The 15,969-nt window shown below is 32.4% G+C and overlaps 2 protein-coding genes across 3 annotated transcripts in view; one reads left to right on the forward strand and one right to left on the reverse strand.

The window, feature by feature from the left end:
- Positions 1 to 468: 468 nt before the first annotated feature.
- On the reverse strand, positions 469 to 14,359 carry LOC107440283 (Protein furry). The gene has a single exon (XM_016053160.4). It carries the CDS (start codon positions 14,235 to 14,237, stop codon positions 5,337 to 5,339), a length of 8,901 nt encoding a protein of 2,966 aa, XP_015908646.1. The 5' UTR covers positions 14,238 to 14,359; the 3' UTR covers positions 469 to 5,336.
- Positions 14,360 to 14,573: 214 nt separating this feature from the next.
- Positions 14,574 to 15,969, forward strand: part of LOC107440285 (transforming growth factor beta regulator 1) — a 43,990-nt gene continuing 42,594 nt past the window's right edge. Inside the window, exon 1 of one of the 2 annotated variants that reach the window (XM_016053164.4) lies at positions 14,574 to 14,949. The gene's annotated coding sequence lies outside the window, so the exon portion shown is untranslated. The remainder of the gene's footprint in view (positions 14,950 to 15,969) is intronic. The other variant, XM_016053163.4, reaches the window with a different exon arrangement.

Below are 15,969 nucleotides of genomic sequence, written 5' to 3' on the forward strand. Positions count from 1 at the left end.
TTAGCAAAAATGCGTACAGTTAACCTATGCAATCAAACTCAATCAATATGCAAAACTTTTAACAGTTATGTAGTTTACATATAAACTGCATAACTGCTTAAAATTTTAATGCACTATTAACATTTTTATAACACAATATTAACACTATAGCACTATTGCTAAATACTTTCCTTAGTTACTAGTTTCTATCGTTACCAAACAGTAAATAAGAATTTAAAATATGAGTTAGCAACTGAAATTACAATGATAACCGATCAAAATATTTCGATTAAATTTCATCCAAATAGAATCGGAAAGCAAATCGGAGGAACTAATCAGTGTTAATACAATAAAAAATTTCGAGGTCTTCTAACTGAACAGTTTTTAATTCTGAAGCTGTTTATCGTTAAGAAACGAAGCAGTAGTGAGTTTGGGGAGCGAAGCGAACAGGTAGCAGCCTCTTAGTAAATGGTAAAAGCAACAAAACAGTTGTCTTGGAATAGAACAAAACATTTATTCTCTTTAAAATACTACAAAAATGTGGTAATATTAATTCATTTACCACTATTGCAGAGAAAAATTCTAATAAATAACAATAAATTATTTTAATTACATAACACAAAAGTAAATGCTACACATTATATAACATATTTTAATACATTCATAGCAAATTAAAAAATATATATATACATAAAACAAATTTCAAAAAAAAAAAAAAACTAAAGCTTAGAAACATAATTTTCCAAACCATTCCATGCATAGAATTACACTAACAGCTTTATTATATAAAAGGAATGCTTCCTATACCATACATCGAATTTATCACATTATCTTTTATGAAAATTTTATGATTATTTGAGCATTTCAGTTACACAATTATTACACTTTTGAAATAATCAACAACAGAACCAGGGGGTGACAAGGTTATCATTCATTCTACTTTCTGAATGGGAAAAAACTTAAAAGTCAAAAATTATTACTGAACCTCTTACACAGCCTTAATGTTTCAAAACATTAGCATCAATATTAGAGAAGGAAATAATTAAAACTTAACAGGAAAAAGACACAGATTAAAGTTATATTTGAAATAGTTGTACACAGTTAAAATACAAATTGTGAAATTAAGAGTTTAACAAATAACACTGTATTTTCTTCAAGCTGGAACTTACATCTTTGTTGAATCATCCTTATAAATGGATCAATATGATAAACTACATTTATAAAATGTTCTTGAAACCTTATTTGGGTATATTAACAAGATATTTCTGTGCATTTTACTGTTTTCTAGAAAAGTATTACTTTTATTATTATTATTTTTAACAGTAAAGTGATTCTAGAAACTTATTAAGTACCTCTCAAGAAAAGATACTAAGAAACAGTTGAATATATATAATTTAAAAAAATAGGACTTTTAGAATAAAAAAAGGGCATATCACTTTATTGTCTCAAGTCTTTCAAATAAATTTTATGAAAGAAACAAAATAAATAAAAACAATCTGGCTCAAAACCATTGCAGAATATTTAGTTTATGTGCTACAAACCATCAAAATTTTAATTACATATTTACCTCTTTATAATTTAACGTCATTAGAAAATAAAAGAAACAATTTTCTTTTAAACTATCACTCTTTATTTTAATATTTAAGATTGAAGTATTAAAATATTTTTACAAGCTATTATACATACCTTTTAAAATAAAAACATAAAAATTGTGGAATGTTAGTTACATGAACTACTTTTTATTGCTTTGACAGACACAGAGACACAGAAAATTTTTATGGACGGGGTAGCTGAAATTTGATTTTAAAATAAAGGTCAGTAAATAAATTTTCAGATAACTGTTTAATAAAACTATTACACTATAGTAATAAATTTATAATAATTACTTTAATCTCCAAATAGTTCATAACTAATTAATCATAAGATGAGAAAAATCAATTTTGATAATTTAATTAGAGGTGTAGAGCTAGAATTGTTTTATATACTGATATGTTTATAGGAAATGAGTATAATATTTATAATCAGGTTAAAATTTCAAATCAGGAATTTGAATGATTAAGTAAGATCCTATGAATCTAAAATATTTAAAAGAATTAAGTAAGTTTGAATTTAGTTATTGAATAAAAAACAGATGAAAACAACAAATTTAATGTACCTATATAAGCAAAATATAAACAGTGGGTTTACCTAAATAAAATATCCTAAACCTAAAAATTAAAAAAAATTTAAAAATTACATCAATTAAAATAAAGAAAATCATTCAGTCTTAGGAAGTAATTAATAAATTTGACGTAGATTAAAATATAAACTATGGTCTCACAAAGTAAAACAACATAAAATGTAAGTTTTTAACTGACTGAAAACTTCCCTTCAAATAAATAAGCAATAATAATTAATACTGACCATCCAACGTAAGAAAACAATTGATCATTGATGAATTCACTTTTTAAAATGTCATTGTGCTAAAGAATCCATCAACACAATGTCAATGTCTTTTCCCTGCCAATAATAAACTACCTTAACTTTATTTCTAACTAAATTAATCCTTAGTTAAACTAATCTTCAATTGTCACCACACAATGGATGGACAGTTCTATAAATTCATTGAATAATGAGTTATTACATATATTTAAATTTTTTTTCAGAAAAATTAACTCTATTTCATTTTTAATTAACAGAGTTTGACACTAAATCTAATTTTATCACTTACTTTTATTTTGTGTTTAATATTTAAAACCATTTGCACCTCATTAAAATAAAATATTGAAGGATCAAGTAGACAAAGTACAATTAAATATTGGAGGGGTTATTAAAATTCTTATTAAAAATTGGAGACATTGAAAGCTCCAAATTTACCAGACAAACACTAACTCGGTATACAATTCACACAAACATTCTTAATAGTTTGAAAGTCAGGCTTTACTATTCTACATTTTCTATCTATGATAAATACTTTAATATTATAAGTTCTAGAATTATATTTCTTTTGTATCGAATGATTGATTTCAAACACACACAATGTATAAAAAAAAGGTACAATTAAACGCAGAAAATATTATAAAACATTAGTGAGTACCCTACCTGTGCGGGTCAGCAAAGTGAAGATGCACAAATCATTTTGATATCTAATTTCATGATTGATTTGTTTATTAGTATTCGTCTAAGTTTATTACATAGAAGAAAAAAATCAGAACATAATTCAAGAAATAAGATTACAAAAGCTCTTTAAAAACTGATAATTTGCTTACATTTATTTTCCTTGAAAAGAAAATTATCACCTTTCCCCAGGTGTTTTCAAAATGATAAGTCTAAAAAAGTAATACATGTAAAACATAGCATATTAGTTATGATATATGAGAATATTCATGTAGATTTATTTATTTAAAAAAAATTTCTAAAAAAAAAAGTTAGAGATTATCAACTTTTACTACAGATTATAAACTTTTTTCCAAGTTTTCAACAACAGATTTTACATTCCCTATGTTTTTGACTAACTTGAAATTCTAAAAAGTTTCAGAAGCGTACAAACCATACAAAATATTTTAATATTGTAGGAAGAGGAATTGGGACAAAATGAGTTTCATGCCCCTTTAATTAAGTTAAAACAAAATGAACTCGCATCATTGTTTTTTTTCTGCATTTAAATCAAATTATTGCATAATTAAGAACAAAACATAGAGTAATTAAGTATATATCATTACATGTTCTAACTCATGCCAATACTTATTACAATGAATGTTTAAAAAAGACAGAATTGACATGATTGTTACCCATGATGGCATTACTACAAGCTCACATTTTCCTGATTGTAATTTTTACATGTTTTAACAATGCAAGAAAAATCCAGAAATGAAATAAAATTGGATCACACATGATAAGAAAAAAACTTTGGCAAATGTTTTAGGAACAGTATTATGGAAGACAAACCTATATACTTGAGGAATCGATACAAAGAACGCATGAAATTATTTAATGAACAACTTTTGAAATAAAGAGAGAACAGTTTTTTTCCTCCATTTCATAATACAGTTGAGTTTTAGCTTAATGGTGTTCTACTAAAATTATGGTCTACATTTAAACTTATGTGTTTAGTTAATTAAAGTGTAAGTTTGTAACTTTTTCTTTATCTTCTACTTTTAAGAAAATTGATTTTTAAGCTTGTAAGCAGCTAATTACTTCAAGTGACTGAATAATTTTTTACTCTTTTTAAATTCAGTTTTGTTCTATGATTTGCTAATTTTATTTGATTAAAATTCTAATCATGTAATATATGACTGTAAATGCTTTTTAAGTGTTATTTCTCCATATACTCCATTTAACACTTTTTAAGTATGTTTTACAGTTCCTTGAAGTTATTAAATCAAATTATAATAAAAAAAATAACATGAAAAGCAATTGAAAAAACATTAAATATTGCTATATATCAAGATGCAAATTTGATAAATTTAAAGGGTTAGTTCCTGTAAAATTGATATGTGCACAGAAAAAGGTAATTAAGTGAACACCTAAAGAATATTTATCCATGAAGATTTTGTTATTTAACATAGAAATATACCTTCTTAGAAAGTGAAATCAAGAGCAGTGGTCATGACAATTATAACTGTAAGTGTGACAATCCTAACTATTAGGATTATAAATCAAAAGCTGCAATTGTTAAACGGAAATTACATGCCGCAGACTAAGTTTAATTCGTCCTTGCATATGCCTCCAATTTCAGTACAACTTGTTAAAGTTTAAAACAACTAAGTCCTGCAAAAACTACAGTAAAGTTAAATATGAAGTTCGAAGCCATTACACGCAATGTAAGTAAAAAAATAAATAAACAACAGAAGTCATATAAAAAAGATCTGTCAAATGTACATATATAGATGCGGTTTAACTAATAAATTGGACGATTGAACACATGGTTCATTAAGCAGTAGAAAAAAATTCTTTAGAGTTGTGAGTACTTTAATTATGAGAATATTTCCATATATCAACAGCAATCCCTAAATGTCACTTTCAATTCTGGAACTTGGAACTAATTAAAATATACCGATAAACAGTAGCTTGCTGACAGGTGACTTATTTTTCCAATGCACACTGCCTTAAATTTGGTGTGGGTATTGATATGGAAATTTTCTCTTTATTTTATCAATTTTAAATTTATAAAATGTTCAATGAACAACTCACAATAAAGTTCAGTGATCCTATTAATAGTTTACCAAGTCAACTAAAATATTTTTTCTAACTAATTTCAATATTAAGCTTTCATTTAACCTAAGTAAGCAACGAAAGTGGATAGCAAGTTAATAAATACATTCAAAATATGTGCTAGTCTTAATCATTGTAAATGGGTTACATTAAGAGCTAATGTTTCAACATTCTGATCTTCGAAATGAAGAGTCTTGTTGACGATCTTGATGTGAGTGCTCAAGATTATGCAAAACTGACGACAGTTGGAGACTTATGTCCATAAGTTGACGACATACATGAGCTATGTCGTGTTCCTCTTGGGACATCATGAAATATCCAGTTCTATTCTCACACAGATGTTTAGCATAAATCCCAAGAATAACATCAACATCATCTTCTTCAGAGTGTCCAAACAAAGAGCCTGGAAACATGGTACGATAGCAATGCAAATGCCGAATTGCTTTTCCCCACTTTCGTGTGTGAACCAACTCCAAAAAGATCGTTTCTGCCTCATGTTGAGAAAGCGAGGAAATGTCAGTTTGTTCAGTTGGAGATAATCTGTCACTTTCTGTGTCTTCGACTGCTCGTACGACATCATTCTTAACAGAAGTTATGTCTTGAGAAAGATCAACGATATGTACTTGTTGAACTCTTCCTGTCAGTAAAGATAATAATTTAACATAACTTTCTAGTAATAGAAGTAACTGAAAGTGTAGCTTATAGAGACACCTACAAAGATCAATTCGATGTTCTTCAATGGAACCATCTGGAATAGGTTCCCCTAACTGTTCCAGTTTAAGTGCAGATTTCATAGCATCCATACATTCCATGGTATGCTCTTGCTTTTCAAGGAAGGTTTCCCAGTGCTCTTGTATCTCAAGGACACAAAATTTGTGCCTTTCAACCAGTTGCATAACTTCAGGATCGATATAAATAAAAGGACATTCCACCTGACTGATAAGCACATCCAGCATAGTTAAGAAATGAGATGCGACCCCTCGGAAACCATCCATGTGAGATATCATTTGACAGCACTCTCTGGTCAATCTTGTAACTCTCCTGAACATTTCTTTAAATAAGCGAGAGAGAATTTGATAGGTGTTAGAGGCTACAGTTCCAGTTCCATCAGACATCAAATCGTGCAAATGAGCTCTCCACATATCTTCAATATCTTCTGATCCAGGAGGTAAGTGGATAGCAGCTAATGGCGAGAAGCTAGGCGATGTGTTGCTTAGAGTTAAATCTCCATCACTAGCTAAACTGTGAGTTGATACAGAAGCTGGACTTATTGGTCTTCTTCTGTGTTCAGACAAAGGAAGAGAACTTGGTGGAAATACATAGCCACTGCTACTACTGGGCATATCAGGATGAACATCATCAAGTGGAGAAACACTTCCTATTTCATCATCAGATGATTCTTCTTTACGGGGGCTCAAAGTGGAATTACTCATTGACAAATTGAGTTTAGGTTTTGAAACATCATCTGTACTTCCATCATAGTTAGTCAATGAACGCCTACGCACACCCCAGTTGAAATTATCCATACTCTCTCCTTCTTGACTTTCTAATTCGTATTCTAAGAAATCGAAATCTTTGAAAACACCAAACTGGGCATGATCAGCATGACCATCTTCTAGCTTGCTATCAGCAGACTCATTATTGGTAGCAGATATCTCTTCAGTGCTACTGCACATTGAAGATTGATGTTCAATGATATCGCTATTCTGACTAAATATAACTGATGGACTCTTGGGAAGACCTACTCTTTGGCCACAGCTAGTAAGCAGGCCAATGAGATGCTCTCTTGTTCGAGCTTGGGACAGCCAAGGCCGTTTCCAACCGACAGAACCATTTTCTGTGAATGAATGGTTATGAGACAAACTTCTTCTAGGGGATGCACTTGATCCTTCTTTCTCTCCATCTTTTGGACTATCTTTCAGAAGATAGCGTTGCCCAACAACAGGAGTTTGAGATAAATCAATAGTAAATTCCATTGTTCTCCCAGGTAATTCTCTCTTACTGCCAAACTCTGAATCTACAAAAGATGTATTTGATGCGATGCTGACACAATCAGCAGCAGATGATCCAATACTGAAAGGGGCGGGAGGAGCGGCAAGAGTTGATGATCGAGTGACAACAAGTTTCAATATTTTCAATGCATCTTTCCACTGAGGTCCTTCAATGTATCTGGAGATAACCCTCAACAAATCAGAATTTATTGCTTGCACTGAACATGTAACATCTAAATAATGTAAAACACAGTACAAAATACCCAAAACATGGGGAATTAAGTTTTGAGAACCTTTTTCAAGAATTTCGACTAAGAAGGTAATGAGTGTTAGAAACACGTGGCAATAAGCATCATATAAATATTTTACTACACATTTGGTCCACTGAAAGCTCTCTTTGCTAAAAGATCGACGGCTATAGAGCATCATAACAGTAGCCAAATTTTCTAATTTCTTTGATTTTTCCATGCAAACTTGAGCAATATTTTCAGCACTTTTTATACACAGAGTATTTGGATCATCATAGTTTAATAGCAAGTATGGCAACAAGGCCATTACATGGAATGGAAATGCTAATGATTCAGATGGGTCAACAACAGGAATGTCTAACAGTGCTGTAAACTGTGTTATTATCTTTATTGTTGCATCAAATGTATTGGGAGATGCACATCCTTTCAGTAGCAAGGCATGCACACCAGGAAAATTAGACCACTTAATTTGCATCTGTATTTTTTCTAACTTCTCTTGGCAATCAGTTCGTTCCAAAGGTAATTTTGTCATTACTTTTTCTAAAAGTCTTGTGGCTAATAAAAACTCATATTCATAATCAGACTCTAAAAGAGACACAGCAATCCAAAAGAACTGAGCTAATAAAGCCATTCTGTCTTCTTGTGAAAATTGTTCATCTGCCATTTTAAGAGACTGGGCACTTCTAGATCTACCCAAGTTATTTGCTTTCAATCGCACATCGATATCTGTATTACTCCGATTACGGATGTCTTTAATTTCAATTGTCGGAGAATCCGGATATTTTCTACCTGAATAAGAGGTACTTCGCTGATGATTTACAGAAATTGGAAGAGGATTGCTAGAGCCAGAAGAATGTCCTGGGTGAGTAACAGTAATAGGAGGTGCACTTTTTCTATTGCTTTCCTTATTTAAATTGGGAGTGGATTTAAAGAAGTCTCTCATTATATCACTAATTTTTGATGCAGAATCTAAAGAATCAATAGCCTCTTCCAAAGTAATCATTAGTTCAGTTACATAACCCTGCATATCTTCACCTTGTTCAGTAACAGTCTCTACAAGACGAGAAAGAATGTCAGACAACATACGAGCATTCAATGGAACTTTTAAAGCACGGAATATTTGCAAAGAACGTCCAGCATAGTGACGCGATGAACATGATAGGGCTAGTTGAAGGGCTATTTGAGCCCATCGATCTTGAACGTGAGCCATTGGAATTGATTCTCTAAATACATAAAGAACATGCTGCAAAAAGGAGGATAATTGCTCAGCACTTTTAACAGACCATACTTTTGAAGTAATATCCTCATAACTCCATAAGGCATTTCCTTTTTTAGATGCTAAATAATCTATTAATGACTTGATGGTATCTTCCACATTGGGAGCTATTTTATTCATCTCAAAAATATGATTAATTGCAGTTTCTTCAATAGCCAATGTCTCACAAGATCCACTATCTTGCTCCTTGCTAGAAGTTGATTCAGTATCCTCTACAGATGATCTCTTATGGTTCATAGTTTCCTTTTGGATGATCTCTTCAAACAATTTTTGTTCGGTAAAATTTATTTTTGATGCAAATGTTTGGAGAGGTAAACCATACCCTAATTCTCTGGTTTTGTTATTTAAAAGTATTCTAGCAACTCCTAAATGGTCCTCGTGCTTTGTTAAAACAATAAGCAACTTCAGAAGAAGTGTTTTACAATGTTCATGCACAAGTGCGCGAGTATTATCCAAACCGAGAAATATTATGTGCAGCATTAAAGGAACATGAGGGGACCAATCAATGCTTATACCATCTAAAACATCTACCAATAACATAACTGCCAAATTGCATCTGTGAAATCCAGTTACAGGTTGTGAGCTATCAGGTAAAAACTCAGTTAATGGAGCGTAATAACCGCCAAATTCGGGCATAGGTAATGGATGTGGTTGGGGAGTTTCTGGTTTGATATTATCTTCAGGTGGGACATGACACAGCAGCAGAAAATTATCTTCTTCCACTGAAGAAATGATGGTATTTTGCCCATCATCACTAGCAGTCAAAGAAGATGGCCCTGGATTACTTTTTGGCTGATTCACTCCACTGCATGAATTTTGAACTGGCTCAGAGTAACAGGCATCCTTACGAATTTGACTGTCTTTCTCACAACCACTTTCAGTACTATGGCGTTTAGTATGAAGAGTTCCTCTTTCCAGAGTGACCTCACTACGAGGGGCATCTGGTTGGGAACTTGATCCGCCATCATCTGAATGGCTACTTTCTTTTCGAATACTTGTAACTCTGAAAAAGGGTGGAGTTTCAGTTCTTTCAATAAGGCAATTTAAAGTCTCTACTGTCTGCATATCAGCCATCATTTCATCCAAAAGCTTTTCAGGTCTGGCTTTTGCCATAAACAATACAACCCGCTTTGCGTGAACTAATAATTCATTGGGTGCAAGTCCTGTAATAATAAACAGATAACGAATTATAACTTTTAAATTATTTGGCCAACACTTGCATAAAGATGCCCACAAGTCTTCGATTTCATGAGAATGATCATCACCAAATTTTGCAGTTATATAAAAAAGATTATTCAGAACCATTTCAGTAGCTTCTGCAGATCCCCAACCTTCTCTACGCTCCAAAGCAATGCTCTGACATGTCTCAGTGGAGCAGAACTCTTGTATGCGATTTAAATGGGACAAAGGACTGCAGTGATTGATGTTAGGATCTACTAATTCCATGTTATACAGCCAAGGTAAAACATATTGCAATAGATTTTGTCTAACAGGCGGTCGAGCAGTTTGAAGTCGGTATGTGATCTCAGAGAAAATAGGCATCGTCAATTCCGGATGCAATTGAGCTAGATGATGTGAAAGCTGCATCTGTGAGCAAGGGTAACCAGAAGAAAACAGTGCATCATAAAATTGAGCAGGCTTCTTCCTTAGCACAACATTTCTATTTACAGCATCAGTCTCCCCATCAACTGATATTGATGTACAAGCACCAAAAAATCTATGATCTAAAATCTGTAAAAGCTGAAAGGCTGTTTCTTGAATTTTACTTCTGGGACAACCTGTGTTCAGTAACGTTACATTTATTATAGCCATGTAATGATCGCATGGATATTCTCTTACACTAAAAATGGTTGCAAGAGCATTGAAACAACCATCAGCCATTTGAACTTCACCAGTGTAGCAACAATCTACAAGCCAGTCAAGTAATGCTCCACAATCTGAATTAAATTCCAAAAGTAGTACGACTGTTTCTTGTCCTAATTGATAAATTTTATCCACTTTAGAATTCAACAAGCTATTTAACCATGCATAAAATGGACCTTCTTCTCCGAGGCCTTGCGGGTCGAAACACGGACCACAACATAAAACTGCAGACATAGCTTGTAGAGCAGAAAACTCAAAATCAGAGATAGGTTCCTCCTTAATGTTCTTCCTATCTCCTAAGCTAAAATGTGAACCATACTTTCCACTCCAAGTAGCAAAAAGATAAAACAAATTTCTTCTTAAATCGCACCCTAAAAGATTATTACGATTTTCCAGTGAAAAACTTTTAATCAACTTATGTATAAAGCCACAAAAATGTTGCTTAATTTCTTGAACTATACTAGGGACATCCTTATCATTTTCAGTTTCTAAATAAAGCCTTGCTCCATCAATGTATTCAACAAAGGTAGTGTTTAAGGAGGATGCATCTCTGTCTAGAACACTGTTGCTAATCCCAAACGTTCCTTGTTCAGCAATCAGCTCCAATACCCTAGCAAGTTGCACTCGGAGAACATCTCGACGCCTTCGGCGTCTAACATTTTCTTGCTTGCGATCGATTGCTTCTCTTATGTAAATGACCAATTCTTCCATTAAATCTTTTACAGCTAAATGGTTCACTTTAGACAAACCAAATACAATTGAATCTCTCATATCAGCTTGCTCACTTCTAAGGAGTGGTGTAATCTGTTTGAAAAGGCTTGAAACATGCACACTGGTATTACTTGGAGATCTGCTATCAGACCTTTCGGAACTTATGCTATCTGGAGAAGAGCTGAGACTCAACTCTGGAGTAATGAAACGGAGTGAATGAATACAATTTGGTGGTGCGATTCTACAGGCGAACATGAGATAATTTCGCCACAATGTTAAATGAAGCTCTCTTTCATTAAGAGCCTTTTTCACCACTGTAGGTCTTAACAATGAGGCTCTGTTATCACTGACAGGATTAAGATCCAAGTAAGAGAAAAGAGTAGTTATTCTTGAATAAATAATAGGCCATGAATGAGCTATTGCTGTTGAACAGTTTTTCAGTAAACTACTGTTATCAATGAAACCAAGAAGACAAACACACCATGGATCTAAACTTGAACTTTCTGAAATTTCTAAATTACTAGAAATTTTATTTGAGCCTTCAGTGGTATCATGAAGGCCAGATGTCCAGGCTGAACTATTTCTCTCGGTCAACCATTGAAGATCAATGTGAGATGCTGATAGTAAAGCTGCCTTTTCAGCGGGAGGTAAGAGTGGGAGACATTTTTCTGCAACAAAAGGACAACACTGATCAATTGTTTCTGCTACGCTTTCTTCTTCACAGGTTGGAACTAATATTTTAAGCAGTGCTTTAGTTTCTTTTAAGATGTGAACGGAAAGTCGGCGTGGTGGAAGCCTGCAATGGCAAAGCATAACCAAAGCCACTGCTTCAACCAAGTGCAAGACTGTACACAAGTGATCTAATTTATTTTGTTCGTGGGCTGTTTTTTTAAGTGAATTTTGAGAGTGACAAGTCAATGCATTTTTCCAATTGGTGAGAAACTGAAGAAGCATACGAAGAGCATTGTCTAACAGTTGGGGAAATGTATCATTAACTTCACGTAACACAAACTGAACAAAACCGTAAATGACATCTTCTCTCCAGTCTGGGAAATCTAGAGTCATATTTTGAAGCGACTGAAACGCTAGAGCTCGAAGCTCCTCGTCCATGTGAACCGTTAATCGAGAAAGTAAATCAACTAAGTCGTGGCGGCTCATACCATCGGGTATCAATCTTGGAACAGCTGCAACACAAGTACGGAAAAGATCAATTTTTGGTTTTCTTTCGCCTGTAATCATATCATCAGGCTCTTTGTTAATGTTTTGAACAGTTGTCATCATTAGAGGTCTCCCAAACTGAACATCAAGTGCTTTTAAGATATCGTCAAATACTTTTCTCACATAAGGATGGTAATGAGACATTCCAATGGTTCTAGCTGTCTCATCAGTAAGCATTTTGTTTAGGAAAGTCTTCTTTACTCTAAGAGTATTTCCAGATGGTAAAACACCAACAGTTCTAGGCATAGGAGGCTCACCTTCTTTTTGCTGCAAGCTATCAGCAACTACTAAGAAAGCACGAAGAGCAATACTCATACGTTCAGGAGTCAGTATTATCTTGATTGGTCTACCCACAGAGAGAAGATCAAATACTATTTCCTTCATTGCGAAGTCCAATCTTTCTTGGGCAATGAACTGAATGATTTTAACAAATATATTCAATGGTGTATCCCTGGGCACTACAGCTTTTGAGCCTTTGGGAAATAAAGAATTAACGATACTTTGTAACCGACTCTGTGTTGCAGTGTTGCTCTCACATTTTATTCGTATCATATAAACCCACAGCAAACGGTATAAAGATTCTAAAGCAACTCTGCACATTTTTGGATCTCTGTTTTTTAGATGAGATAAACACATGGCTAGAAAGTAATGCCAATTTTGAAGGAAAAATAGCTTTTGGCTAACACATAGCAAACAAGTAACCAAAGGAAAAAGAGCCAAACTATGTTTCTTCTTCGTGCATAAATCTAAAGTATGTGAATAGAGCATCTCAACAAAAGTTTTTAAACATGGTACATTAACTTCATTCTTGACAGTTGCAGCAACGGGCACTAAAATCTCAACAAATAAACCTGCCAAAGCATGCTTGATATCTTTATCCTTTACTTCAAGAAAATATGTTGCACATTCTTGCATGAATTGGAAGGATGCTTCAAATTCTTCAATTGGTACCATCTTAACCCTGAAAAACTTCATTCCCATTAGCAAACTAATAATACTGTGTGTGACAATGGGACTCGGCTCTTTACTCCGCAGCTCTTTCAGTTCAGCCACAAAACGCTTTCTAACTGACTGGAAACGGGACTGAGCTAGCACTCCTATCACTTCAGCATAAAGATCGGCTATAATATTTGCATTCTGAACATTTGGTCCAGACTGAGCTCCTTCTCTAAATCTGAAATGTTTGAAGGCTAGGTTTTCAATATAATTGACCAAATCATCATGCCCAGGGTGGACAGATAGCTGCTTTAAAACCTCAATCAGCACCAAACAAAATATAAATTCAACAGCAAGGTCTCTTCTTTCATGAAGATAATCTTTCTCGGTTTTTTCTTGGGTTTCATTTTTGCCCTTTGAAGAATCAGCTCTTATTCTTAGTTCAAGAGATGTAGGAGAATCAACACCTTGTCTTTCATACCACGCAAAAAGAGTGCGTAACAGCGATGGTAGGCAATGCTCAGCAACTGATCCGAAAGCACTTAAAAGTTGGTCGAAAAGTGGGTCTTCGCCCCTTTGTAAAGATTTCGATAAAGGTCGTTCCAAAGATTCAGCTAAAACAAGATCTATTTTTCGCTCTGCTTGCACCGTGAATTCAGCAAATAAAGTTCGTAAAATAAACTCACCAGGTTTCACTTCAATGTCAATATTTATACCTGATGGAAAAGTCTGTCTTTCTTTACGTACACCCCATGGTAATTGCGACTGAGTGCAAATATTGTAGCAGTTAGACTGCGATTTGGCTTCGTTGGAAGAAGCCATTGACTTTAATTTTTAATATTATATCACTACTTATTACTGTATTACGATGACATGATTCAATTAACTTTGTTTCCGTGACAGGTCGTTAGTAAATAAACACAAAAGTGAGATCGAAACTATTTAACGTGGTCCCAGTTAATCAATATTTACATGCTACTTTTCCTTCATATGATAGCTAAAATGAATGCTTCAAATAAATATTATATTATACTAAATTTATGAATTTGTTCATCAAATAAAATTTCATATTACTGAAATATAATTAAAATTACGTTAATGAAAATATTATGAAAATAAAGTGGCAATACATTGAACTATTTTCCGAAGGAAACAAAGATTATACGGTTTGTACGGTTTATTCTCTAAGTGTTGCTCAAATTCATTGACTGGTTGATATTAAACTTCAAAACTGAAAAATCTCATTGAAAGGAACATTCTGTAAAATATCACGCTGAATTTTCCTCTACTTCGACTTTCGCTCGTACCTTGGATAATAGAAAACTTGGCTTCTAGAAAACATATTTGTTTACTGAGAGATAGAAAATAATAATAAAATTAATTATAGAATAATTAATAAGATAAGAGATAGACAAACGCTAGTTTTATTTGTTAAGAGCTATATTGTCTAATATGTTTTCGAAGCATGTTAACAGTTCATAAAATAAAGGAACTTTCACTAAAGTAATTCATCACGTTCCTACTTCCAATAAATGTATTTATGCTTAACTGTCGTAAAGTATAATTATATTCTAGGCACAAAATTGTAATTGTCTAATTCTGTGTTCTTATAAGGTTATTTCATTAAAAAATCATTCTAATAGAATGAATGAGTTCTCTTTTAAGAGTAGCTTTATTCAAGTAGTCTATAATTAAAATATATGAGTGGTGTATACAACTTATTTAGATTTAACTGTATATACCCATATTTAGTAGTTTTCATATCTTCATTAAATTTAATTTCAACAAATGGCAACTTTAATTTCAATTCATTAAATCACTTTTAATAGTCTTTTTTTATTTATTTTGTAACTTCTTGCAAACTGTCATTATCAGTGTTCTCATGTAAAAAGTTTTAAAAAATTTAATTGGAATTATAAAGTTTTTAACTTAATATTTAAACCATATTAAACAAGTGCATTCTGACAAATTTGATTTTATTTCATTTGCATTTCTTTTCTGTCTTTTTTGCATAAAACTGTTTCTCTAGTGGAACATGTCTTTTTATTATTATTATTGCAACCTCATATGTGGCTTACTGAACATATGTTTTTGGTTTTTAAGACATGCAATAAAATTTTAAAATTAAAATTCCTCTATTCTCCATTTTAAAAAAAACTTTTAAGTTGAAAAGATTTCTAGTCAAAATCCTAGTTTTATGTACCAAATTATTAGAGAGTTAACTAACAATATATAATATAAATTACCTATGAATGAATATTTCTATAAAATAGTTGAAAAGTAAACAATTTTGTGCAATTGAAATAAAATCAATCATTCAATTTAATAATAACCATTGCCTTGGTTTTGCAAATCCTGTTCTAAACATTAATTTTGTCTAAATTAGAAACGTCAAAATTTGCTGCCATTATTTTATAATAGGACAATACTAATAAAGGACCCTGTTTTTTCAATTTTATTTCTTTTATCGGATGGATAATGTTTGATAACTTTTTCTTTTTGAATTTGAATCATCATTGTTGAAATGAATAGATAGATTGTATGAAAGTATAAC

The sequence above is a fragment of the Parasteatoda tepidariorum genome, chromosome 3 (assembly GCF_043381705.1).
Source record: "Parasteatoda tepidariorum isolate YZ-2023 chromosome 3, CAS_Ptep_4.0, whole genome shotgun sequence".
NCBI lineage: Eukaryota > Metazoa > Arthropoda > Arachnida > Araneae > Theridiidae > Parasteatoda > Parasteatoda tepidariorum.

What these genes read in the sequence shown, in the direction of transcription:
- LOC107440283 (XM_016053160.4), bottom strand. Translation starts at nt 14,237, where the DNA reads ATGGCTTCTTCCAACGAAGCCAAATCGCAGTCTAACTGCTACAATATT.